The 26,355-nt window shown below is 44.1% G+C and overlaps 1 protein-coding gene across 1 annotated transcript in view; it reads left to right on the top strand.

Moving 5' to 3' along the window:
- Positions 1-6,007: 6,007 nt before the first annotated feature.
- CACNG3 (calcium voltage-gated channel auxiliary subunit gamma 3) overlaps positions 6,008-26,355 on the top strand; it is an 83,784-nt gene continuing 63,436 nt past the window's right edge. The window contains exon 1 of the mRNA XM_078074684.1: positions 6,008-7,254. Coding sequence (XP_077930810.1) covers positions 7,044-7,254 — 211 coding nt within the window. The 5' untranslated portion in view covers positions 6,008-7,043. The remainder of the gene's footprint in view (positions 7,255-26,355) is intronic.

Below are 26,355 nucleotides of genomic sequence, written 5' to 3'. Positions count from 1 at the left end.
AGTGATCTGTGGTTCAGCCAGTCTTTTAAGCGATTCTGATGCACACTAAAAGTTCGAGAACCACAGGGAAAGGGGACAAAGTCAAACAAGGGTGTCATCCCAGGTAAAGTCTAGCCTTGGCCTGGCCCATGGAAGGCTCTGGAGCATCATGTGCACCAGAGCATTATCCCTCTGTCAAGAGGGCAGCCTTTTGCACCCTTGTTTCAGCCACTCACTGACTGCAGGCTGTCCCTGAGGGAGGGCCTAGAAGTTCCTTGGGTTCAGCTGCTCCTATCAGCTGAAAGCAATTCTCCCAAGAATGGGCAGCTGAGAGCAGGCAGAGGGGCTAAAGAGGTCAAGAATGGGGTAGAAACGCACCGACCCAGTAAAGGGTACCAACAGCATCTACTACAGCTATGCAATTACGTCTGCCCTCTCTAGTGGACTGAGACTTCCAGATGATCAAAACATGTCTGTCTTGCTTATTACTGACTTTCCAGTGCCTGTTGCAGTGGGTGAAATGTAATGATTCTCTTTATGCAATTAATTGATTCATCAAATGCTAGTTGAGTGCCTACTATATTCTGGGCACTGTTCCTGGGTCTCCTAATTTAAATGTGAACAAGACAAAGCACCTGTCCTCCTGGAATTCTTTTTGCTCTAGTCGGGGAGGTGACAATAAACACAGAAACATGTATACATACCAATGTCCATATGTGTACAGATATCCACAGGATAATGTCAGATACATGCTATGGAGAAAAACAAAACAGAATGAGAGGACAGAGAGAAGCACAGGGTGTTATTTTTGATAGAGCAGTTAAAAAAGGATTCTGTGAGAAGGTGACATTTGAGCTGAGATATGAATGAAGGGAGGGATGGAACCGAGCGAACATCTGGTGGCAGCAACTTTTATGTAGATGCAAAATTATTTCGAAATAAATGTGGTTGGTTTTTGTTTTGTTTTGTTTTGTTTTAACAAAAAGGATATCTCAGGGAAGAGCATTCCAGGCACAGGGAATAGACAGATGAGTCACAGGAAACACCTGGCATTTCTATAGTGATAAAGCAGGAGGTGGCTGAAAGAGAGATGGACAGGTGGCAAGCTGCATACTGTTTTCGTTTATTTTTTAATTGACTTTAAACATTTATCAAAGTATACACGCACAAGATTTTAAAACACCAAATAGGATGGAAGGCCCTATCTGACTGGTCCTGAGGGACGGGTCTCACGCCTGTCCCTCTCCCCCAAAGTTAACCACAGTTACGCGTTTCTATCTTAGTTCAACTTGCTTCACCCCAAACACAGTCGTAAGATATTTTTAGTTCCTCTGGTGGTTGGCTTTGTCACTGCCAATAACATGCTCTAGTCTCTAGTTCTCCTTTCATCAACTCCAGGCAGTATATCTTAGCCGTTCTCTTTGTAATATCAGGGTGTTGCGTCCCTGCCATCATCCCCCTCCCCGTTCCACCATCCACTGTCCCATCACCTTTGTATGCAGTGGGAACAGAACACACAAGTGCTTGGGTGTAAGCAAGAGAGAACGGGGGGCTTCCGTTCCTGAAAGGTTGGCAAGGCTGGAGTTTAAATACGAACGGGAAGATGTGTTTTATAGCCACATTTCACTTTCAGTGCTTTTTCCATAAGCTGAATCTGAAAGTAGAAAACTAATAACTCGACCGTGTGAACACATCAAGGAGAAATTACAACATGGTGGGGGCTACACTCCTCTGTCTGTGTCTGCTTGGTTTTCACCCTCTCCTTCACTGACACCCATGCAGTGCCTGTCCTTCAGGCAAGTTTAGATAAGTTCTTCTCTTTTCACCTTCGTTCCTTGGAATAAGGGCATAGACAAAAGGTGAAGCTGATTTGGTATCATTGACGCTTAGCCCCTATTCCACTCCTATCAGAGGGCTCCAGTATCTTCAGAGTCCCCCAAACCCTGCCATGTTGTCTTCTCATTCTTGATCCTGTTTTACTGCTGGACCCCTAGGCATCATGCAGTGACTCCAAATGTAAATTGCGTGGACTTATTGTAGTAGGCTTTTAAGATGGCATGAAGGGGCGCCTGGGTGGCTCAGTCGTTAAGCATCTGCCTTCGGCTCAGGTCATGATCCCAGGGTCCTGGGATCGAGCCCCGCATCGGGCTCCCTGCTCGGCGGGAAGCCTGCTTCTCCCTCTCCCACTCCCCCGCTTGTGTTCCCTCTCTCGCTGTCTCTCTCTCTGTCAAATAAATAAATAAAATCTTTAAAAAAAAAAAAAAAGATGGCACAGAAATTCCTCCTACTCAGAGAACTTTCTTTTCCTCCCTTCCTCAGTTCACAGTGGCTGGTCCTGATAGCCACGTTTGTACCACATGACCTTGTCTCCATGACCACAGCTGGGTGGGCCAAGAAATGGCACATGACACAAGCTAGACCAATCCTTTGCTCTCCTGGAAATTTGGAATTGGAACTAAATCTTCCCACTTCAGTAGAGATGATGTAAAAACTCAAAATGCAGGTTTTTATCTTGAAGATTGAGGAATAGAGAAGGCAAAACAATTTTTCTCTTTTTAAAGATTTATTTATCAATTCCAGAGAGAGAGAGAGAGAGCAGGGGGAGGGGCAGAGGGAGAGGGTCTCAGCCAGTCTGACCCGGGGCTCGATCTCACAACCCTGAGATCATGCCTGACCTGAGCCAAAATCAAGAGTCAGACACTCAACAAACTGAGCCACCCAGGTGCTCAGGCAAAACAATTTTTCTCAACAAAATAATATAAGAAAAAAGAGGCAGAGATGAAAAATGAAGTGACTGCTAAGACTCCTGATGGCTTTTATTTCAACTCCTTGCTGAGGCCTGATTGTGTCTTTGCCCTAAGATTCCTTAAAACACCACCATATCCTTATATGAAACCCCCCAATTTCTTAAACCAGCTCCAGTGAGTTTCCACTGTTTACAGCCAAATGTAGTAACGAGAGACCCCCTACTATAGAATGGGCTCCTTGGGGGATAGGAACCATATCTTCATGTTCTCCAAAGTGCTAAGCCTTGCACATAGTGGGCACTTGAGAAGCATGTATTGAATTGAAACAAGTGTCCACACTCCTTCCTGAATGACACAACCACTTTCAGGCACCCCTCCTGTGTTGAGGGTGACTCCAATATATAAAAGGATACACAGAAAAAAAAGCAGGTATTCCATGCTAGCTACTCCACTAAAGAGTCCAATACAAAAAAAAAAAAAAAAAGAAGAAGCCTTAATAAGAGAACTAAACATTAGTTTTAAGCACTTCAATGCCTCCCAATCTCCCATCACAGAAGTAGGATCAGAAAGGATCACCAGCAAACAGAGAGGGCCTGGCTCCATCACTGTAAGAAGAGAGAGTGCTTTGAATCTCTTGGGTCCCTGATTGATCTGGTGAAAGAGCCCTCTGGTGGTAGAAATGAGCAATTAAATCTAGGCTTAGAAGCCGATTCCTCACACCCCTGTATATACGCCTACACATTCAATTGAATGAAAGGATGAGGTCACCCCCCTAGTAAGTGGGGAGTCATCCTGGGGAACTAACTGAAGGCCTCCCTACCTCCGCACTCCCACTCCAGACAGGTGTTCTGACTTGCTCCAAATGCAGGCTCAGGACTTCCCACATTCTGTGATCAGCTTTGGCCCTGAGCAGAAGTTGCAAAGGGTGATCCTGCCTCACCAAGCCAAAGGCTCAGTATAAAGTTCCGTCTTATAACAGATGTCCCTTTCTCTCCTTCAGAAAAACCGTCTACATCCTGACCTACAATTATCACCTCCACCTGCCTGGGCTCCTGACCCTCCTCTCCCTACTCCACATTATCCTACTTGGTTACCCAATTCCTTGTGCTGGACCTCCTGGGTACAACACCTTGTCCGTCTGGCTTTATATCACAGAGTTGTGGAGTGGAGCTGAAGCCGCTCTCATTTTACTGCAGATCTGGTGAGTGGAGTGACTGGAGCATACTCTCCCTGAGCCCAAAGCCCATTGACCTTCCATCTCCATGGTCCTGCTTTGAGAAAAGAACTTTCTCTTCCTTACTGGAGTAAGGGAAGAAAGAAACAGATCCTAGAATGGCTGTTTTGGTCATTTTAAAATTATTTTATATTATTTAAGTTTCTAAGAGGAGGGAAGGAAAATTTCACGAATTTAATAACCCCTCCCAGGAAGGACCAACTTCACCTCCAAGTTACAGATAGTTTTTTCCTTAAAAAAAGAAAGGTCAAAGCAGAACATTTTAATAAGAAGCAAATTTTCTTTTTTTTTTTTAAAAGATTTTATTTATTTATTTGAGTGAGAGAATGAGAGAGAGAGAGAGCACAAGATGGGGGAGGGTCAGAGGGAGAAGCAGACCCCCGCTGAGCAGGGAGCCCGATGCAGGACTCTATCCCTGGACTCTAGGATCATGACCCGAGCCGAAGGCAGTTGCTGAACCAACTGAGCCACCCAGGCGCCCAGCAAATTTTCTTTCTTAAGAAAAAAAAATTAAGTAACTTATAGAAGGCCTTGGATACCTTCCCCCATTGTCTCCTATTGCTCTTTGGGGGTAAGGTGAGCTGCTGTCCTGCGCCTGAGTTTATCTGTTCCACTTTGGTTATGTGGCAGATTTTTCATATTTCTACTTCCTGCCCATAAAAGAGTGCTTGTGAACCATGATATATGCATATGTAATTAAATGAATACAGGTGCACAAACATGCACTATATCTATACACAAGCTTGTGTACCCACCCATGCACACAGCTATGCATTTGCAGCAAACCTATTCACATGGCCCACAACACTGCATACAGGTACATATATATTTGCATACATCCTTTTCTTGTGCAACAAATTTGCAGGCATTCGAACTCATAACTAAATTGAACACAGCACAGGTTAACATTTAACACCACGACCGGATATTCAAACCTATGTATGCACAGATATGTTTATCTAACACCAAGAATCAAGTCTTCAAGTGACCTTAACACACACACACACACACACACACACAAAGTAGCAAAGTCACCGAGAAGTTGATACATTTGAGAACTCTTCAATATATTGCTACTACTCAGTCATCTGCATAGAAGCTCCCAGACAGATAGCCAGAGATGGCACCAGGGGACTATATGTGTCTGGAATTACCTTCCATTATATTTTTGTCCAGTTAAATAACACTCAAACATGACAGTTGACAGTGGACACATCTCAGAAACAACCCAAGCAGCCTCAATTCCAAAAACCTGGCCTCTGGGTATCCCTCCCATCATGCCATAGGAAAAGAATAATAAAGGCATTCTGTGGACTGTCCTTAGTCAACTCAGTGTGTGCTCATGTATATGCCAGAATACATAGTAATAGAAAGATGGTCAAGTGCTGATCTTTTGCAACATCGACTATTTTCCAAAGGGAGAGTTTCATTAACTTTCAGGTGTGCAATGGCATTTGCACTTTGGACTGACAAGGAAAGCAGACCTAACTTCACCTGCTTCATGGTCTAACTTAGAAAAAGATGTTAACAAATGAACGTTCCAAGGACCTTTGGAAAGAATCTGACATTTTCATGGACTCTCCCACCTTGAATCCATCAACCCCCACCCCCCCACACACACACAAATGTAAGAATGTTAAAATATATGAGGTGTATTCAGAGACCAATATCTCACACCCCGTCGCCCCAAATCTGTGATATATGTACAACAGAGTCTATATACATTCAGTTCCTGATGTCTTTTAGGAATACATGATCATATGTATATGAACAGTTCCGGGTCTGATCTGAGCACGTTGTCTCCGGTGTAAACCAGAGCTCCAGAGAACGGAGGGTAGACATATTGGTTTGTTTTCTGGGGAACCGAACTGAGACAGACTATACACAGATGTGCCTGTGACAACACTTTTTACCCGCCCAAGTGAGACATAGATGCGTCGCCCAGAGTCGCCGGTCCCTTTAAGAAGACTCGGTCTTCCCCAGTGGGCTCCAGCGGCGCCCGCAGCAAAAGGCAAACTTGCCTGGCTCATTGGTGGGGGGGAAACGCCGCGCTGGGTGGGAGCTGAGAGCGCGCCAGAGTGCGCTGCGGGCTTCTTTCCCCTTCCCCTTTCCTTAACCCTTCCGGGAGCGGAGGAACAAGGTGGTGCTGCAGCACCGACGAGCTGGGGCGCTGACTGCCGTGGGCTCCGGAAACTTTGCGCGGAGCGTGGGATTGACTAGGCAGAGCCGAGCCGGCTAGCTGGCCTGGAAAGGGACGGGGGAAGGGCGGCGGGAGGGAGGTCCGACCCTTCAGCACCCCAGGTCTCTAGCCCGGGCGCTAGAAAGGCGGTGGTACAACAGCGGCGGCAGCGGGGGGAGCTGTCCCTTCAGCACCACCGACCTAGAGCCTGGGCGTTGGGGAGCCGGAGGCGGGGCAACAGGCGGGAGCTGTCCCTTCAGCATCGCGGACCTTTGCCCTCCGATGAAACCGCCCGGCCCCCAGCCCCAGGACTCTCTCTTTTCTCCAGTTTGAGCGGGGGTGTCAGGAGCAGGCGGAGAGCTTTCCTGGGAGGCTGGGGAAGCAATGAACACTCTTCTCAGCGACTCGCCTCCCAGCAGTGCTATTTTTTGCCATCCGCCCTCACCCCCAGCACACGCGCTCGCACACACACGCACGCACGCACACACACACACATAGACCTCTCTGGATTTCTTTGCCTTGAGTCTCCCGGGGCTGTGAGGAGCCAGGCGCATCTCAAACCGAGCTGGCAGCTCCAGGCTCCGGAGCCATGCCCTGCACGGACCCTCATCTTTACCAAGCTCCTGAGGAATGAAAGGAACCCAGGGATCCTCAGAAGGCAGCAGTGATGTGGACCAACCCCCTGGAGCCTGCACCCTTCCAAGGGCCATAGGCGACCCAGGGAACCGGAGAGAGCTCCAGACAGGAAATCCCAGCTTTCCTAAAGTCTCTGTGGATGCTGACAAAAGGAGACCCGAATTTTTGGAAGAGCCTGCCCTAGGTTACCCAGCTGCAGAGTGATTTTCCCCTCTGGCATTGAACCTACCCCTCCAACCCCCAGCCATCCAGAGTACCATGAAGAATTATGAGGATGTGTGACAGAGGTATCCAGATGTTGATCACCACTGTGGGAGCCTTCGCAGCTTTTAGTTTAATGACCATTGCAGTGGGCACGGACTACTGGTTATATTCCAGAGGTGTGTGCAGGACTAAATCTACAAGTGATAATGAAACCAGCAGGAAGAATGAAGAAGTAATGACCCATTCGGGGCTGTGGAGGACCTGCTGCCTAGAAGGTATTTACAATTTCCTCCCAATGGCCCCAAATAATGCAGTTTCTGATATTCTGATATTCCAGTGGGTGTTTGGGGAGATGGAGGCAGTGATGGGGAAAGCGGAATAGTTTGAATTATTGCTGAGAATGTGCAGATGTCCAGATTGTTCCCAGCAAGACTAATGCTGTGTGGGATGAAGAGGTTGAGTCTTGTTGATTGTTTTTGGTTTAAGCTTCATGAGATGAGATTTTGTGGCACTCTAAGCAGCTTCTGCAGTTGAGCAAAGTCTCCAAATCCAAAATTCTTAAGCATTTTGTGAACTGCTTTGATCTGTGGCTTGTGATGGGGTCTTTGGCTCAGCTTAAATTGCATTTCAGTGGGGGAGGGGGAGGGACAGGGAGGAAGGAGGAGAGAGAAAGGGAGGGAGCGAGAGATGGAGAGAGAGAGAGACTGTGAGCTAGGCTGGCACACTCTGGGCTATTTCCTTATTTCTAACATAGTCTTATCAGTTTCTTCTGAGTTTGGTCTAAGTAGATATTTTCATGAACTTGCATTGCCAACCAGACTAACATATGTGAACCCCTACACACACACACACACACACACACACACACACACACACACACATTTTAACAAAACTTCCTTATTAATACATGTTTCACTGTTTGGAATCAAAACAAAACTGAAGTGTTAGCATTTGATATCCACCTGTCTTCTTTCTTAAATCATTGCCAAACTCAACAAATATATTTTCATGACATTTGCATAAGATTGATTCTCCAAAAATCATAGCTTCTAATTTTAAAAATTGAGAATTTGCTCTAAATTATAATGAGGAGGACAGACCAATTTTTAGAATGTCAAGCTCTTGGGTAGCCTGTCTTACTATTAAACTCGCTTTCACTACACCAGAAGTCACTCTCAGCAGCACTGGGCAATGCCTGAATGTCAGTGGTAGTAAATAGAAAGATAGAGAAGAAAATCAAAGCTCTTTCAAGCTTATGTGCCTGAGGGAAGGCACTGGATTAGAGGGGCAGAAGGGAGTTTTCTCAGGCTTCTGAGGAATCTGTGAAGCTTGTCACAGTGATGAGCAAGGAAATCTGGGTTCCCTATATGTTCCCCTCCCCTGTTTGCCATTGGTTCTCCATGCCTGCATTCCCACTGGCTGGCATTGGTCAGGGCTTTTTGAGAACTTGCATTTATGTAAATCACTTAGGAAATCATGCTATGACATCACTTGCTAGTGTAATATTGCATCATTCCCTGGCCTTCTTCCCATGTCCTGACACTCTGAACAACTGCTCTCCTCACTAGCACTACTACAGTCAATTCTGTTTCCAACACATATTTGCAACTGGTGGGAATCCCAGGTAGGAAAAGACTACTTTAAATGCAACAAGGATCATTGTGCTTGAAGTCAGAAGACCTGGGCAATGCTGCAAACTATCTGTGTGACCTTGGCTAAGACATTTACCTCCTCCAACCTTCACTTATCAATCTGGGAAATGATTCCTTTGGAATAGGTGATCATGAATTAGCAGTATCCAAAGCTCTTAGTTTATCCAGTGTAATGATGGAAATTTTAGAACAATTCTTTCCCAAACATTGACAAAAATCTAATATTTATGATCATTGGTAATCAGATATGGTGAAGTCATTTACCTTGGGGAAATTCCATAATTCTCTTTCCTCTATTGACAACAAAGAATTGAATTACCTTTGTAAAGCTGTGATTTGGTGGATGTTTTGATGTCTACATGGTTCTAGGGATGGCACAAAAAATCTGAGCCAAACAAGGTATACATGTAGACCATGTTTCAGTTATTTCCAGTTCTTCTTCTTCTTGGAGCAAAACCTGGGAATGTACAATTAAACACCAATTTTGGCTTCCCCCATTAGGGCCTAAAATCTCTAAATCCTTGCTCAGAATTTCTCAACTGATGGTTTCTCTTTTCTCCAACATCATGTCCTACACCCACAGTTTGTACAAGGAATTGGAACCCCACCCAGGCATTCTGTGGGCTTAGTGGGAGAAGTGAGAATTTGAATCAAGATGGAACTGGATGCATCCAAGATATGCTCTTGGTCAGGTGAATTCTTTTGAGAAAATTTGTTGCAGTCTTCATGCAATTTGACTCAGCCATATTTTTTTTTACATTTTTTGAAGTATTAAATATGGTAACTTTAATGAGTCACAATGAATTTTTAGCTATGTGTACACCCATGGAACCAACACCTAGATGGGCCTGGCTGGCATCTGAGCCAAGGTTTTTCTTCGTGTACTGAATATATCAAGTGTGCAAGGAATTTCAGGAACCTCTGATTTCCTGCATGCAGTAGGCAGAATCCATCCTCTGGAAGAAAGGTATATGACCATCTCTAATTCAGTATCTCCTGTCTCCTGAGAGTCTCAACATCCTCATTTTTCTGGTCCTTTAGTGTCAAAGAATAACTGGAGGTCTTGCAGCTCAGTTTTCCCTGATATCAAATTAGAAGGGTCAGTTCATCCACACTTTTTTAAGAGCCATGAGATAATGTGGCTATTTTGTCCAAAAGAGAATGCTCAGGAGGGACATGACAGCTGTCTGCAAATATCTGAAGAGTTGTCATATGGGAAAGAGATTTGAAATGTTCTATGTGGCCTCCAGGGGGTAGAAGTAAGAGCTAGAGGAAAACAGGTTTTACCTCAATATAAATAACCATGCAATGTGGAAGGGGTGTGTTCTCCCACCCCTAAGAGGTATGGGTTCTCCACCACCAAAGATATTCAAGAATAAAGAAACTACATCAGTGTTTCCAAACTTGGCTAGTCATCAGAATCACATGGGGAGCGTTTTTAAAAAAAAAAAAAAAAAAAAAAAGATTATTAGGCCTCACAACTAGATTCTCTGCTTCCATAGGTCTGTGGTGGATCTGAATTTTCTGAAACTCCTCCAAGCAATTTTGATGTTAAAGCCAACACATATTGAGTATTTACTATGGGCCTGGCAACCATTACATGTGTTAAAGAGGATCACATCACTCAAAGGAGAGAAAGGATGTTTCCAGTTTTCATTTCTATAACTCACCAGAATGTCATTTCTATTTAGTACTTACTCTGTGCTAGCACTGTTCTGACAATTTTGAAAAATTAACTTTTTCCTCTTCAGAGGAGCTCACTGATGGAGGTATTTTTATTATCCTCGTTTTATAGGTGAGGAAACTGAGGCCTAGAGAGATTATATGACTTGCCTGAGGTCACATACCAAAACCCAATAGGTACTACTTCAACTAAGCCATGTTGCTCCTCGGAGCATTTGCTAGAGAACATTAATTCATGCTCCAGTGGGTAGGTTGCTATTGGTACAAACATTAGCTTGTGAGAATGCCCAGACACATGGGTTTTTCCATTCAGAAGCCTCAGGTCCCAGAACACTCAGCATGCCTGTGCCTCATCTGCAGGGGTGCAGGAGACATCAGACAAACTCGGAGACGGCAAAGGACACGTTTTGAATGAAGAAACAATCGACCTATGTAGAGACACCCACATTCAGAAAGCCTGACTCATTATCTGTATCTGGAAAGCACACAAGGCATTCACAAAGTAGGGCCCCAACTTGCTGCGTGTTTTCAATGGCAGCATGTGGATTTGAATGAAAACATGTTCGGTGTATGATTCCCCCATGAATAAGACTCCTTGGAGTCCTAGACATAAGCAAAGTGATGTATTTACAGAGTGGAAAGACCCCGCTGGACTGGTAGCAAGGAACCCTGAGCGCTCATCACATTTCTGTCACTACCAGTTACGGGAATTGTGCATGTTCTTTTCCTCCTTTGGGCCTCAGTTTATCCAATTCTGAAATGAAAGCTTCAGATAAGATTAGGGAGTGAACAAATCCCAATGTCCATGTGGACGAGGCAGGTAATGTAACAGTTGAAACAAGCGTTTCACTTAATTCTATAGGGGGAAGTCACTGCACTTGAGAAGATATATGGTAACTGAAACATGGTCTCTGTGTGGGGGGCAACAGAGAATGGTGGGGACAGAGGCAAACCGGAGAACACAGGCCCTCATCCAAGGGACAATTACTATGTGACTTGAGTTGATATTTACTCTGGGGAAATGTGTACCAAATTCATCCCAATATTCCAAGTATTTAAAATCCATGTGTAAAATCTCTTGATTTTTTAAAATGTGGGCAACTAAGTTAACTTTTTAAAAATGCACTGCCTGCCAAGCCAAACTTGCCTTGTCGTTGAATTTGACCCATGGGCTGCCAGTTTAAAGGCCCCTTTAATCCAAATTTCTGTTATTTCCATATTTCATTCCTGAGTTATTCTCCATTAGTCAGTGATCACTTTTTCAATTCATTAAAAAAAAAAAAATGCTGACTAAGAAAATAAAGCCCACTTAGCTTTTAGGACAAGGAACTTGAAATTATGGAAAAGAGTTTCAATAGCAGAAATAGCTACAGATGGGCCTGGATGACATCAAACATCTGGCTGAAAAACTGAAAAAAAAATTAGCCAGTCATTAGAAGTTCCCCCATATTTCCAAATCTCCAGATGGTTGACTTTTTCAGCCAGATGGGGTTGCAGCTTTATTTATGTGTTCAGAAGCCTTCGGGGAAGCTGCAAAGATGTGATTAAGGACAGGGATAAGAGAAGGACATAACAGTGGTTGAGTATTTCCTATGTGCCAAGCCCTGTGCTGGGTGCTCTCACATACAGTAACTCATATACTTTTCATATTTCCTATCTCCCTCCAGTAGAAGATAAGGACAGGGATCCTTGTCTGTTTGGAGGACTGCTCTATCTCTACAGCTTAGGAACTGTACTGAGTAGTCACTTCTGCTCCTTTACTCCAGCATCTGATGCTGCATCTTTCCTTAGATGTGGGTGCAGAATGCTCTGACTCTCTTCCCTACTCTTGACCTTCTCCCTGGTCCTTTCCCTGCATGCTTCCTCTTTGCCTCTAAAGCCCAAGAGGCAAATAAAGGAGAGAAGTGGACTGGAATCTTAAGGCAGAATGAGGGTGAGTGACTATGCCTGTGTTTGTGGGACCAGTCAGGATTGGGGAGGTGGCAGAGGTTGAGGTGTGAGCATGATAATATTCAACCAGAACATGTCTGTATAGCCATATTGCTTGTTAAAATGTTGAAATACTTTCCTACTTCTAGGTAAACAGCATCTGGTCCAAGTCCCCCATCAACCCTCCCCCTCCCACCACCACTATAGCTATCCTAGCCTATTCTGGAACCTCCCAGACATCTACGAGATCTGTCCAGTAAAGAGTTAAGACCTGGCCCAGCAGAAGCCATCATGATCATGATCCCGTCATGATGCTATGGAAGCATCCATTCTGACTGGCTGGTCTCACGTCCTACCTGTGATTAAATATTCTGAATCTTATTCCCAGTTCTATCATTGGTGGAAAAGACCTACCCCTCTTCTTTCTACCTCAAACCCAGCCCCCTATCTTCTGACTCTAAGATCCTACCCATTTTAAGAAGTAGATGATTTGAAAATAATTCTGTTTACTTCATCACTTGAAATTTTATATTCTGGATTAGAAAAAAAGGCAAGTGATCCACCTTCCAAGGTTGGGTAACCAGTGTGGGTTATTAACATGGTGACTAGTGTGGGTTACTAGTGTGTGTCAAAAAAAGTAAAACAAGAAAAAAACCCACAAAAAAAGATGACTGTGTCCTTTGAATGTTCTCTTAGAGCAGTCTCTAACAATCTTACTGAAGGGATCATCGGATTCTTTAGAGGAATGTAATTTTTGACTTAGTTTCATTATAGATAAAGGGCTGTGGTATAGTTAGATGTTTACTTGTAGAAAACTTGGAAAGATGCACATAAATTTGCTCATTAGAGGTGCAAATGATTTATGTTCATTAGAAGAGATAAGCTCAAATGTTGTAGATTTATTGCCCACCTCTAGGACATGAATCAGTTTTACATCTAACTTGACATTCTTACTTCAGAATTTTTTCCCTGAAAAATATATATAACATCCTCCTTTGAACTAGCTTTGTCATTCTGCTAGTTCTCTCATTGATGAGTTGAACTAAATTTGACATGAGCTCATTGTATATTTTAGGAAAATTATGTTTCTAACTATTTAAAAATTATACTCTGACATGTGGAAGCACCCCCCGTGAAACCAATGTTTCTCAGGTTAAAGAGAAGCCCACAAAACTCCAATGTTGTTTTGCTTTTTCCTCCATCCACACGACCCTGCCAGAGCCCACTTTTTCATTATAGGAGCAAACGGGCCTTTAATCACTTATGAACTGTTCTCTGACCACAGAGAATATGGGATAACAGCAGGGCTCTTGAGGTCAGGTAGACCTGAGTTCTTATCTGATCCTGCCATTTATTGGCTGCAATGCCTGGGAAATTGTTTCCCCTCTGAGCATGAGCTTCCTTACCTGTAAAATGAAGACACACAGGAGCAAGCACTGTTCAACTATTTCTATTTTTGTGGTTCCTTTATTCCTTCATCCCTCTAAATAATACATTGGCCAGTAGTCCTTAATTTATCCTTTTTAGACAATACCCATTTGCAAAGACAAATGATAAGCTAGCTTCCTTATGCCACCTCCCTTTCTCCCAAAACTTGTTGTTCTTCGGTGAGTTACCTGTGGCTCCAAGAAAAATCATGCAGAAAGATTGAGGGTGCCTGCAAAAAAGAGAGACTGGCATCACATTCCTGGGTTGGACACTGCTCACGTGCCTACTTTAGTAAGGAGGCTGAGAGAAGGAATGGCTATGGGGCCACCTTTGTGGAATGAGGAGGTTTTGCAGGTTGTGTGGATCTGCTAGTGAAGAGCTGAGCTTGAGCCATTTTATCAGTATCCCACCCAAGAGAGCAGCCCAATAGGCAAGAAGACCCCAGTCAGAGCTACATAACATTCATGACAATGTTGCCCTGCACAGGGCTGCTGGGCTTAGCGGTGATGCAGGGGCTGAGAGTGGGCCCCCTGCCCCAATCCCCAAACCATGCACCTTGGCCTAGAGCTGAGTCCATCCAAAGGGAGGAGGGGCTTTAAAAACTGTTCACAGGGTACTGTATGGTTCAACTGCAGGTCCGGCAGCATGGGGCCATGAGTTGCCAGTGATGGAAGCCAAAGGGGGATGGAAGAGACTGGATCAGACTCAGATATCCCACATGGGGGAGGGAAGTTGCAGTGGGAAGACCCCCTAGGGTTCTCCAATCACCAAAGCACGTGTCTCCAAAAGTCAGTCAACATGTCGATCCCTGCCACGCAGAGAACCCTGACGATCAGTGTTAGCTGGGGAAGTAGTAACAACAGTAAAGGTTTGCAACTTCACCCAGCTAAGTGAAGTGACATTTTGGCCTTTTTTTTCTTCCTGCTCCCTGCCACAACACACTGAAGGCGCTAGAATCTAAAAGAGGGATGAGCAGAGATAGCGCATCGCAATCTGGAAGTTTTAACAGGCAAAAGTGAGTGGAAAGTTATGACCTCTGCCCAAAATATCATTTTTTTAAAGATTTTATTTATTTGTCAGAGAGAGAGAGAGAGCACAAGCAGGGGGAGTGGCAGGCAGGCAGAGAGAGAAGCAGACTCCCCACTGAGCAAGGAGCCTGATGCTCGATCCCAGGACCCCAGGATCATGACCTGAGCTGAAGGCAGACGCTTAATCGACTAAGCCACCCAGGCGCCCCCACCCAAAATATCATTGAGAAAATGAGAGATTGGATATAACACAGTTGAAAGCTAAAAATAAAACAGTTAAACATTCACACTCCACTAATTTGAGATTCTTCAGTAAACAGGGTATATGTCATCATGCTTTGTCTCTAAAATCCTGAAGTTGAAAACCCAATGGTGTATATGTATATCTACTGTGATACATAACTGTATCTCAAGGGGTGGCAAACTATAGCCCATGGGCCAAATTCAGTCCATTGACTATTTTTGTACAACCCACAGGCTGAGAATATTTTGTACATTTTAAGTAGTTCAAAAAATTAGATAATATCCAATAATATTTCATGACACATAAAAATGACGAGAAATTCACATTTCAGCATCTATACTTCTGCACATTGCCAATAAAAATTTTATGGAAATTTGTTTTCTCTCTTGTTATATATGTATAACATATAGTATCCTCAGTTTTGCTGCTTGGCCTGCAAAGCGTAAAATATTTACTGTCTGGCCCTTTACAGAAGAAGTAAAGTTTGCCAACTCCTGTTATATCTCACTGGAGAGGCATGGAGGAATCTATAATAACATTTTATTTCTAGAAGTACCCTTTGTTTTCCCGAGAATATTGGTTGTTGTGGCAGTGGTGGTGGGGTTTTTTTTTTTTTTGTACTATTCACCTTTATCACTGACTCTTTGTCTGACCCAGTATTCTGAGTCTTCTTCTCTTTCCTGGAGAACTTGCACTTAGCTCTTTGCGCAGGTAGTACTTCACTTCTTCCTGAGACATAGAGAGGTTGAAAGAAAGTCAGTGAGATCCTTCCCTCATAAAGGGCTCCAGGAAAATGCAGCCCCTGCCCAGGTACACAGGGAACGATGCCTGTCCGGGCTGGCAAGAGGGGAAAACTTTGGGAGCCGGTGTTCTGATGGCAATGAAAAGAACAGGACACTAGAGACAGGGTGAAGGTAGACTCGATCAGACATGGTCACTGAGTAAGTGAGGGTGAAGAAATTGATGTCCACAAAAGAGAGGCTGTTGGTATTGGAAGTCAGATAGAAATCCTCCTCCATTTGCTCCGTGGATGAGGTTCAGCATGCTCATGAAACTCAAGACAAATATTCTGGAAATGGGTGCTTTTATGGAGACATATTCATCCCCCAAAAATGTTAAGAATCACTAATGTAGAGCCTAGGGCAGAGGTGAAAGCTGGGATGACCTGAGGATCACCCAAACCTAGGTGGGAATTGAAGATGCAAAAGTACACAAGAGGTGCCAGAGAAAACCCAGTGGGTATGAAGAGGGAAAGTGACAAAACCCTAAGTAGCATTGACACTTCGGGGGCTGGGAGCAGAGGAGCTGGTGAAAACTGGAAAGAAAAGCAGAGATGAAGAAGAAATTATCAGGATTCGACTCCCATTTTAAGGGTCTACGGAGGCTTGCTCCAAAATGATGGAGGAGAACAGTCAAGTCGAGACTAGCAGCTCTCCAGCCTAAGGGGTCTGCATGAGAGGACCCACGTCCAGGGCAGATCTGCCCTTCCTCCTGGAATCAGTAAGCAGGTGGGGTGTCCATAGAGATCTTGGAGGCTGCTTCCAAGGAAGCTGCAGAAGGAGAGGCTGGGCCATGAGAACCCCAGAAAGAAGTGCCAAGGAAGTAATAAATAGCAGACACTTAATGAACACCTTCTGTGTGCCAAGCTACGATTACTAGGGCAGACCGAGCGTTTATTTCTGGACTAACCCCTGAGCATTGATTGACTGATTGATTTAACAGACACATACAATATACCAGCCACTGTTCTAAGTGAGCACTTGGCAAATGTCATTTGATCCTTGTTACGTTTTCAGGAGGTAGATACTGCTAATATCCCCACTTTACAAGTAGGAGGACGGAGACCCAGAGAGCACATGGTTAGTAAGAGGCAGAGCTGGGATTTCAACCCTACCCTGTGCTGCTTTTGGTGACTGTACTCCAGGCGCTTGGATAAGCACTTAGTGTAAATAGATGCAACTCATAATAGCCTGTGTACTACTCAGTAGACCAGCTCCACCCACAGCAGACTGAGGCTCATAGAAGTGAAGTAGTTTGCGCTAGATCGCCTGCTAGTGTGCTCCCCAGGAGCTGCACCCTCAACACCACACTGCACTGCCTTCATAGAAGGACTCGGGCCTGGTGGGCAGGTCTTCTCCAACCTGCTCACTCCTTTTTTTTTTTTTTTAAGATTTTATTTTTTTATCAGAGAGAGAGTGAGTGAGAGAGAGAGAGCATGAGCTGGGGAGGAGCAGAGGGAGAGGGAGAAGCAGACTCCCCACTGGGCAGGGAACCCCGATGTGGGGCTCCATCCCAGGACTCCAGGATCATGACCTGAGCAGAAGGCAGATGCTTCACCGACTGAGCCACCCAGGCGCCCCTCCAACCTGCTCACTCCTATGTCAAGGAGGGTTTGATGCCAGTCCCTAGCTCTTAGCCATTCAACAACCGGAATTTTGTGTAAAATAATTATCCAACCTTTCCCAATTTTTATTACAAATCCAGGAAGGTCAGGGAAAAGAAATGGTAGAGCTAACAAGATTTAGATATGGTAGCACTGGGCTGCTGAGAAACACCACCTCTGGAGATCAAATGTAAATTTTCTTTAAATGGCAACACCAATCATTTGGGAGTGAGAAGAGCCGAGTTTCTTAAGGAGTTTCTGATTAGACTCAAGTGGGCAAAACATTGGAGATTCTTGCATCTTCTACATTGGATTTGGGTGTCTGCAAACTTGGGGATGCTATTAGGTTCACGGCTGTCCCACTTTCCGAGGAGTAAACTTGGACACGTCATTTGTTTGATTTCTTTGAGCTTTTGACTCTGTGTCATGCAGGAATCAAGTTCTGGTTTAGGGATCTGCAGCCTGATTCTCATACAGCACTTAAAGAGCCAAAATCATCTTTGAAGAGCACAAATACCCACTAGACATGCAATAGACCAATGTACCACCAGGCCGGGTTCTTGGTGACCTTGGGGTTGGAGAGGCCAGAAGTGGGCAACAGGGATGAGGCTGGGGCAAGCAAAGCCTGACACCGTACATCTACCTTTCAACCTGCATGTTGTAAGAAATATTATCAACTATCTTGTTGCCACCCAAATACACTACCAACCTTATTTTGCTGAACTGGCACATAGTAGATGCTCAATAAATATGCACTGAGTTTGTTGCTTGAGGGTAGGCAATTCAGTTATCTTGAGCTTCTCCTAGTGAACCCATGCTAATTGCTACCAATTGCTATTCTGCTCTTAAGTACTTATAAACCGCTTTTAAAATAATGTATCTTATAACCTCTGTCTTAATTGTTAGTAATTCAGTAGCCTGTGTTTTGAGGAAGTCTGACTTCACAGTCAGTCTCGAAAATCTCCACATCATTTGTCCATCCCTTATTTTCCATTTTTTCCTCAAAAATTATTCAGAGTCATTCAACAGTCTGGGTACAACCTGGGGAAAGACAAAAGTAAATACATGTTGTGTGGACATATTGTGGGCAAATCCAGCAGACACTGTTTCTATTCCTTGTGCTTCAGAGTCTATATATATATTTGGTTACCTGTATGTTTAGGAAATGGAATCTCCACAACTCTGTATTCTGCAGCATATGCTATTCTGCATCATGCAAAGCTGCCTTGGAATACAATAATACCTACCTCTTAAAATGATTCCAGAAATCATGGGTAACTGTTGAAGCATCTTCCACTATCTCAACTATTACAAAATCCTACTGTCACCTGTGGAAATTCGTTTTGGCATGCAGCAGTTCATACAGATGCATTATTTACAACAAATTGTTGTGACCCTTTGCAAATTACAGGACGGCAGAACCAATTAACTGTTTATCAGCTTAAAATGCCTTAAAATATATCCTACCAAGTAAGTCCTGGCTTTTCAAAATATTACTTTTCACCAAAGACGAATCTGGCTTGTGATCAAAATGCTCTAAGTGTTTAGAGAAAAATAAAAAGATCAAATCAAGAGGCAATAATGTTAATCTGAGTCAAAGGTCTGCTGCATAGCATAGTAATTGCTCTCCTCTGCTTCTTCACTCTGTGGTGAGTGATGGCTTAGCTCCCGAGCACGGGGGAGATGGCAGGGTTGGGTTCCAAGAGATAATAAGGTCTGAACCAAGGAAAATTCTGTCTAGTCCACCCCCAAAGATGATTTTCCAGTTATACTCCCTAGGGCTGGGCTGCAGCGCCATCCCTTTGGCTTAGGTAATGGACAGTCCCAGCCCAGCACTATGGACTTTCTCCAAACCATCCAAAAGCTCAAAGATGCAATAGAGTGGGAAGGGGGATGAGATTGTAAGTAGTGTGATCAAGGTAGGCTTCCCTGAGAAGGTGACATTTAATCCTGGATACAAAGGAGATGAAGAACCAAGCCAGGTGGCTATCAGGGGGAAAGAGCATTCCAGATAGGAAAAAGCAAATGCAAAGGCCCAGGGGTGGGACGTGGCTGGGGTGATCAAAGAGCAAGGGAGTCGCTGCAGCTGAAGAGGATGATGAGTTCAGAGGAGGGGGTGTATCAGTTGAGGGGACTTGACCCCAGACTGTGGCCCAAGACTGACATGTTCTTGAGTTTGCCATGCCCGGGTCTTCTCAGTAGAGTTATTTGCTGCTTGATGGAAGTAATGCTTTGTCCTGTGACCTCCCTTGCTTCTTGCAGGCAAGAACTTCAGCTCTAGTCTTTAAAGTTTTTGCCTCACCTTGCCCTGGCGCTTCTCGAAGACTGGGCACAATGGAACAGCATCCCTTCACCATCATCTTCCTTCTCCCCCTGAAAGCAAGCCATGGTCCCTTACTGTTTTCAGTATTGTATTTCTTTACTGTGGGGAAATGGGGGGATGACAGTGACATGGAAGTTTCTCATGTGTATCGAATCTCATGAAGTTCTTAGACTCATCCTTCCCGATGGGCAGCCCCTCCTAACTCAGATTCTCACCCTCCTCCAGCTCAGGCGGTCATCTTCTCCCATCCTGGTCTCCCTTCTCAGCCTGGAGAGCCAATGGGGGGGGGGGGGTGTGAAGTGAGTGATTTGCATCTGGAGGAACTCCAGCCTGGCTCCCTGGCTCTCTGTGTCCTTACTGAGCACCTACTGGGTGCTAGACATTATGCTAGGTGCTGAGGATTCAGCAGAGAAGAAAATAGACAAGTTCCCGTCTTTGGGAAGTTCAGAAATGTAAAGGGAAAACACTGAGAAACTGCCTCCAGGTAAACAGAGCAGGATACTCCTGGAAGATGCAGTAGGAGCCCTGGGTTAGTCAGGGGGAGAGGAGGCTTGACACAGAATGTTCTCTTAGGGGCTTGCATGTCTCCAAGGGGTCTGGCCTACAACAGATGCCCAAAACACATTTGCCAAATGCACCGCAAGGCTGCATAGGTTACCCAGAGGAGAACGGACTTCTCCAAAGTGCTGGAGGCTGGAATGGAAATGAATTCAGAGCTCCTGGTTTCCTATCCTTAAGCAGATGGGAAAGAAAGCAGGACAACAGCCTACTTCTAGAAATCCATGGAGACAAAATGAGTGACTACACATTTCTCTTGGTTTACATTTTTAAACTCTCTTAAAAAAAAAAAAAAGCCTGGGTATTTGATTTTTGTCATGCTTTTTGAGTGGCATATTTTTCTTATTGTATTTTCTTAAAATACTTTTAACACCAAAGTAACACAAAAACACATTCTCAATATAAACTTTTAAGACAAAACAGACAAGGCAAGAGTTCCTCTGTACTCTATCTGTATCACTCATCCCTTTTCCCCCAGATGACTGCTACTTCCATGAATCTCTAATAAATATCATTTCCCTATCTTTCTGCTCTACCATGTCAAAGAGATTAGAAAGGGTATATTTTTCTCTTCCAGTTCAAATTCTTAACAATTTACTCAAAAGCTTTTAAAAATTATCTTATAATTTACTAAGGCATTTAATCATGCACATTATTTTTAAAATTAAATCATGTAGAAGGGCTCTTAATGACAAGCATCCACCTCAGGGGCTCTTCCTCCCCTTCACCCCAAGTTCTACTGCTCAGAGCAAGGGTTTTTTTCCCCCCTCTTTAACCATTTCTGATTCGGCTCTTGCGGTGGTTACATCTATATCTCTAAATAACGTGTTTATCCTCTGTTTCTTGATTTATAAGCTATTGACTTCCTGCCATAATAGGTGAGGATTTAGTTAAATCATTCTACCCTCTATATTGATTCCCTTTCTAGTTTCTAAAAATAGCATAAATCTTTATTTCTTTTCACATCCACCTTGGGTAGAATGTCTCAGCTTCCCACTTTCTAGAATGGTGGTGTCCACATTCCCCCTTTCCACTTACCCGTGTCCATTAGTTGTACTTTTGCTTTCTCTTTGCCAAGAATTCATTCCGTTTGCATTTGACTCTGTAACCACGCTAATGTCTCCCATGCTGGGGCTATGGGTCGATTCTGAAGTTTGAAAGCCAATGAAATTATTATGATTAGGGGGACAATGTTCAGTGCAAAGCAAAGTTGATTCCTAGGACTTCATTTTTCTCTTTGCGTTTTCAATGTCACCATCTTGTAGCCATTCAAAAAAACAAACAAAAAGGTCCAAATGGAGTCTTTTTTTCTAACGCTTATCCAGTTGTTCAAAGTCATGCCATATATTTGTTTGTGTCACACTTGGGCTTTTTGGTACAGTTTTCATTTTTCCTGGAGTTTCCTGGAGTGACTCAAAGGTTTGTTTTTTTTTTAAACAGGTCAATTCTGAGCAAAATTGGGCTTTTTAAAATATAAGTCTTGGGGTGGTAGAAAGAACCTTCTGGAAAAATCATACTTCCCCCCCCCCCTCCTTTTTTTCTGCTTTCTCGGTACAGTATAGTAGTTAAGAGCTCACCTCTATGGTCAGATTGCTTGGGCTCAGATCCCAGGTCAACAGTGTATCACGGTGCACAACGGTGTACCAATGCTACTTAACCTCCCTGTGTCTTCTGTTTTCATCTGTAAAATGGGGGTGTTATTGTCCCTCCTCATAAGGTTGCTTGGGTATTTGATGAGTTCATATTTGTACAGCACATAGAACCAGTGTCTGGCACGTACAAGTACTAACTTGGTGTTGGTTATTACCATCTTCCTGTGATAAACAGACTGGACAGAATCTGCCCATCTGCATCGTTCTGCCCACAGCAAGGAACCCTCCAGAACATGGTTACCACCATTCTGCTTCATCCCCCAAATCTTCACATTGCTTTTGGGGGCAAAGCCAGTGATACAGCTGATGGAGACCCTATCAGGGAATCAGATTCATGGTCTCTAGTGACACATCTTAAGCCTCTTTCCATACTGGTTGCTGAGGTGGTGGAAACCTTAGGGAATCTGTATTCTAGAATATCCCCCAGAGGAGCCACATTGAGGAAAGATTAGCCCTTAATAAATAACAATGGCAAGTGCATACCGAGTGCTTTACATGCATTTTCTCACTCAGTTCTCTCAAGAGCCCTATGGGGTATTACACCCATTTTACTGATGAGCAAATATAATTCAGCATAGTAACATCCCAGTTCTCCCATCTAGTGAGTGGTAGTGGTAGGACTCAACCCTGAGTCTTTCAAGTCTGAGAACCGAGGTCCTTAATGCTGATGGGATAGCGCAGGGTCCTCAGAGTGCGTTCTGTTAACCCTGGGGGATAAGGGAGGCCCCCAAAGGCCATTTCATGGGGGGGTCTGCAAGATCAGAACTACTTCAGAGTAGTAATAAGATGTGATTTGCCTTTTTTTTTTTTTTTAAGATTTTTTTTTTAATTTTATTTATTTGACATAGACAGAGAGAGAGAGAGAGGGAACACAAGCAGGGGGAGTAGGAGAGGGAGAAGCAGGCTTCCCGCTGAGCAGGGAGCCCGATGCGGGGCTTGATCCCAGGACCCTGGGATCATGACCTGAGCTGAAGGCAGACGCTTAACGACTGAGCCACCCAGGCGCCCCGTGATTTGCCTTTTTCATGGTGTTGACATTTGCACGGATGATGCCAAAGCAGCAGTGGGTGACGCTGTTGGAGTCTGAGCTCCCACAAAAGGAGTGGCGCCAACCTATCCTAGTTGTCACTGAATTCATCACCACCACTCCCTCCCAGTGAAAGGAAATGCTAGTTTCCCTTTGAAAGGTCCTCAATGAAACAGTAAAGAAGGATTCATCTTATTAAATTCTATGACATCTCGAACCTCCCATATAACAAAATGGGAAGTACCCAGAAAGTGCTTCGGTGACGAGCCAAAGCACACCGTTGGTCTCCAGCAAAGCCACGTGTGCAACTGAGTTGTGTGCTGAACTAGCTGCAGTTTTTTCCATGGAACACCAAATTTACTTGAAAGAATGACTGACAGGCAAATTATGGTTATTCAGGCTTGGATATTTGGCAGACATTTTCTCGAAAATGAGCTAAGTGAGCCTGTCACTTCAAGGAAAGCCACTGATGGCATCTATTGCCAATGATAACATTCAAGATTTCAAATGAAAATTACAATTTTGCTGGTATCTGCCCTCTTGGGTGAATGTGATTTTTTTTTTTATATTGTGTCATGACATGTGCCAAATTTGGGAGACCTGTATAACTCAGGGAACCAATATTTCCCAAATAACCAATGCATGATGTTAAAAAATTATCCCTGAGTAAAAGATTCGGTCAAAATATGGCGTGAGAACAAGGATTTTCATGCCCAAGAGCATGAAAAGTTAATTAATATGGATTCAGATTCCACATTGCAACCAGCCTTTAAGAAACGGCTGTTGTTGAGTTTTGGTGTAGTATCAAAGAAGAATATCCACAATTATCTTCAAAGGCTATTCAGATACTCCTTCTTTGCCAACCACATATTTGTGCAAGGCTGGGTTTTCTTCCTATGCTTCAACCAAAACATTTGGCAGCAGACCAAGTACAGAAGCAGATATGAGAATCTGTCTATTAAGCCAGACATTAACGAGATTTGCAAAAATGTAAAAACAAATACCACTCTTCTACTTTTACTTTTTTTTTTTGGTTTTAGAAAATATCGTTATTTTTCATATAAATATGTTATTTCTGTTAATATGCAGTTGGGTTTAACATTGCTTGCAAATGAATTTTTAAATAAATATATTTACATGTTCTGAGTTAGGAAATATGGGCAAATATAACCCATGTTAACTACGGCTCAATAATTTGCACAAATATAAGGAGTCCCGAGACGAAAACCTTTGAGAATCGCTGCTACAGCTGTATTTTAATTCTGTTGACAAACTTCAAGTGGTTGAGGAGAGAAACCGAAGGAGCCATTTTCATACTTTTGTCGGAAGATTTCCTTCTAGTTCTGCCTTATCTTCCCCGCTGGGAGATGAAACAGGCCCTTGGCGTGTTCCAGTCTCTCTGCTCTGAGTTCCCTTTAGCTGCAACTAAGCTCCGCCATTGTTCTGCCATCACTGGGATGTAAGAGGCAATGTGAGGTTCCAGCAAGCACTGAAAGCTATGTCTTTGATTAAAATGCAACCCTGCTGGTATAAAGTCTGAGAGGGCCTGGAGGATTCATCACGCCTTGTGTCTTTGTTCACGAACACCAACAAAGCTCAACCATGACTCCACAAAGAGCTGGAGGCTTGGGATCTGTGGAGAGATTCCTGACATGTGGGACAAAGCAAAGTGCAGGAACACTGAGCCAATTCCTCAGCATTTTAATGGATGGGGGCTTACATTTATAAACTGTCCACCCTCTCCCTATAATTAAAGAACCCTGTGCTTGAAGATGGAGAGTTTAGGGAAGGGAGGGGGCTGCCAGGCTGCCACTGATCAGGCATTCCTTCTGGCCAGTCCCAGTGCTGGGCATGGGGAAGCAGAGAGAAATGAGAAATAGAAGGGAGGCTTGAGGATGCTGCCAGGAATGTTTGTTCTTGTTGGTCTGTTTGTTTGCCACCCCCCTCTTCTGGTAAGAGTATTCTGATCTGCTTTTTGGGCTACCATGTCACTCTTTCACTCCATCCTTCGTCCACATGGCTTGAGTGGAAATGACTCCAGCCTGGCTCTCGGGATGAGCATGTGACCCAGGCATGACCTTGAAGATTATCAGAAGGTATCAAGAGTTTATGCTAAGGCAGTGGTTCTCAACAGAAGATGATTTTGCCCCTCCAGGGACATTTGGCAATGTCTGGTGACACTTTTGGTTGTCACCAGGTGGGGGTGTGGGGGAGGCCAGGGATGATTGATAAACATTCTGCAATGCACAGGACAGCCCCTCACAACAAACAGCTATCCAGCCCCCAATGTCAACAGTGCCAATTGGGGTGGAGAGACCTGACTGGAAGATAATGGGAAGCCATGGACAGCTTTGAAGCAGAGGAGTGATGTGCTCTGAACTGACATTTTTTAAAGTATAGTCAGGTGCCATGTGGAAACAGATTTTAGAGATTTAAAAGTGAAGCAGAAGGGAGGGCTGCCTGAGTGGCTCAGTTGGTTAAGCATCCAACTCTTGATCTCAACTCAGGTCTTGATGTCACAGTCCTGAGTTTAAGCCCCATGTTGGGCTCCATGCTGGGGGTGGAGCTTACTTAAATAAATAAATAAATAAATAAATAAATAAATGTAGAGAGATAAGCCACAGGACTATTGCAATGACCCCAGTAATAGAAGACTCTAGAAGTTTGATCTGGAAATACATATTTTGAAATTGTCAGTGGCAAAGGTAAAGCCTTGGGTGTGAATAAGAGCCTCCACTAAGGGGGCACCTGGGTGGCTCAGTTGTTAAGCGTCTGCCTTCCGCTCAGGTCATGACCCCAGGGTCCTGGGATCGAGCCCCGCATCAGGCTCCCTGCTTAGCAGGAGGCCTGCTTCTCCCTCTCCCACTCCCCCCGCTTGTGTTCCCTCTCTCGCTGTGTCTCTCTCTGTCAAATAAATTTAAAAATTAAAAAAAAAAAAGAGCTTCCACTAAGGCTGCAAAAAATAAGAGAAGAGAACCAAAGACAAAGCCCTTTGTGCAACCATGTATATAGCAAGTTAAATAATGACAGTATCTAACATTGCTTGAGAGTTTATGTGCCAGCTACCATGCTATCCTTTACATGATCATGTTTGTCCCTTTTGACAAGGCTTACCATCCCCAGTTTATAAGAAAACTTAGGAACAGGGCGATTGTAACCAGCCCAAAGTCACACACCTAGTTATTATCTGGGACAGAAAATGAACTCACAACAGCACGACTCCATGGCCTTTTCCCTTAACCACTAAGCTGCTGCCTCCCTGAGCTGAGAAGCATCTTCCAAAAGAAAAACTACTTCTCTCACAAGAGCTGAAGGATGAAGGGGAGTTGGAGGGATGGACGAATGAGGTGGTGTTCCAGGAAGAGCGTGCACGGCGGTCTTGAGGCTAGGGAGAGCACGGCATCATAGGGAAAACCAAGCATTCAGTAATGGTTGGATGAGGGTGTAAATTCACAGGTGGGGTGAGTGC

This window comes from Halichoerus grypus, chromosome 6, assembly GCF_964656455.1.
Source record: "Halichoerus grypus chromosome 6, mHalGry1.hap1.1, whole genome shotgun sequence".
Taxonomy (NCBI): domain Eukaryota; kingdom Metazoa; phylum Chordata; class Mammalia; order Carnivora; family Phocidae; genus Halichoerus; species Halichoerus grypus.
This window is presented reverse-complemented; position numbering and strand designations above follow the sequence as displayed.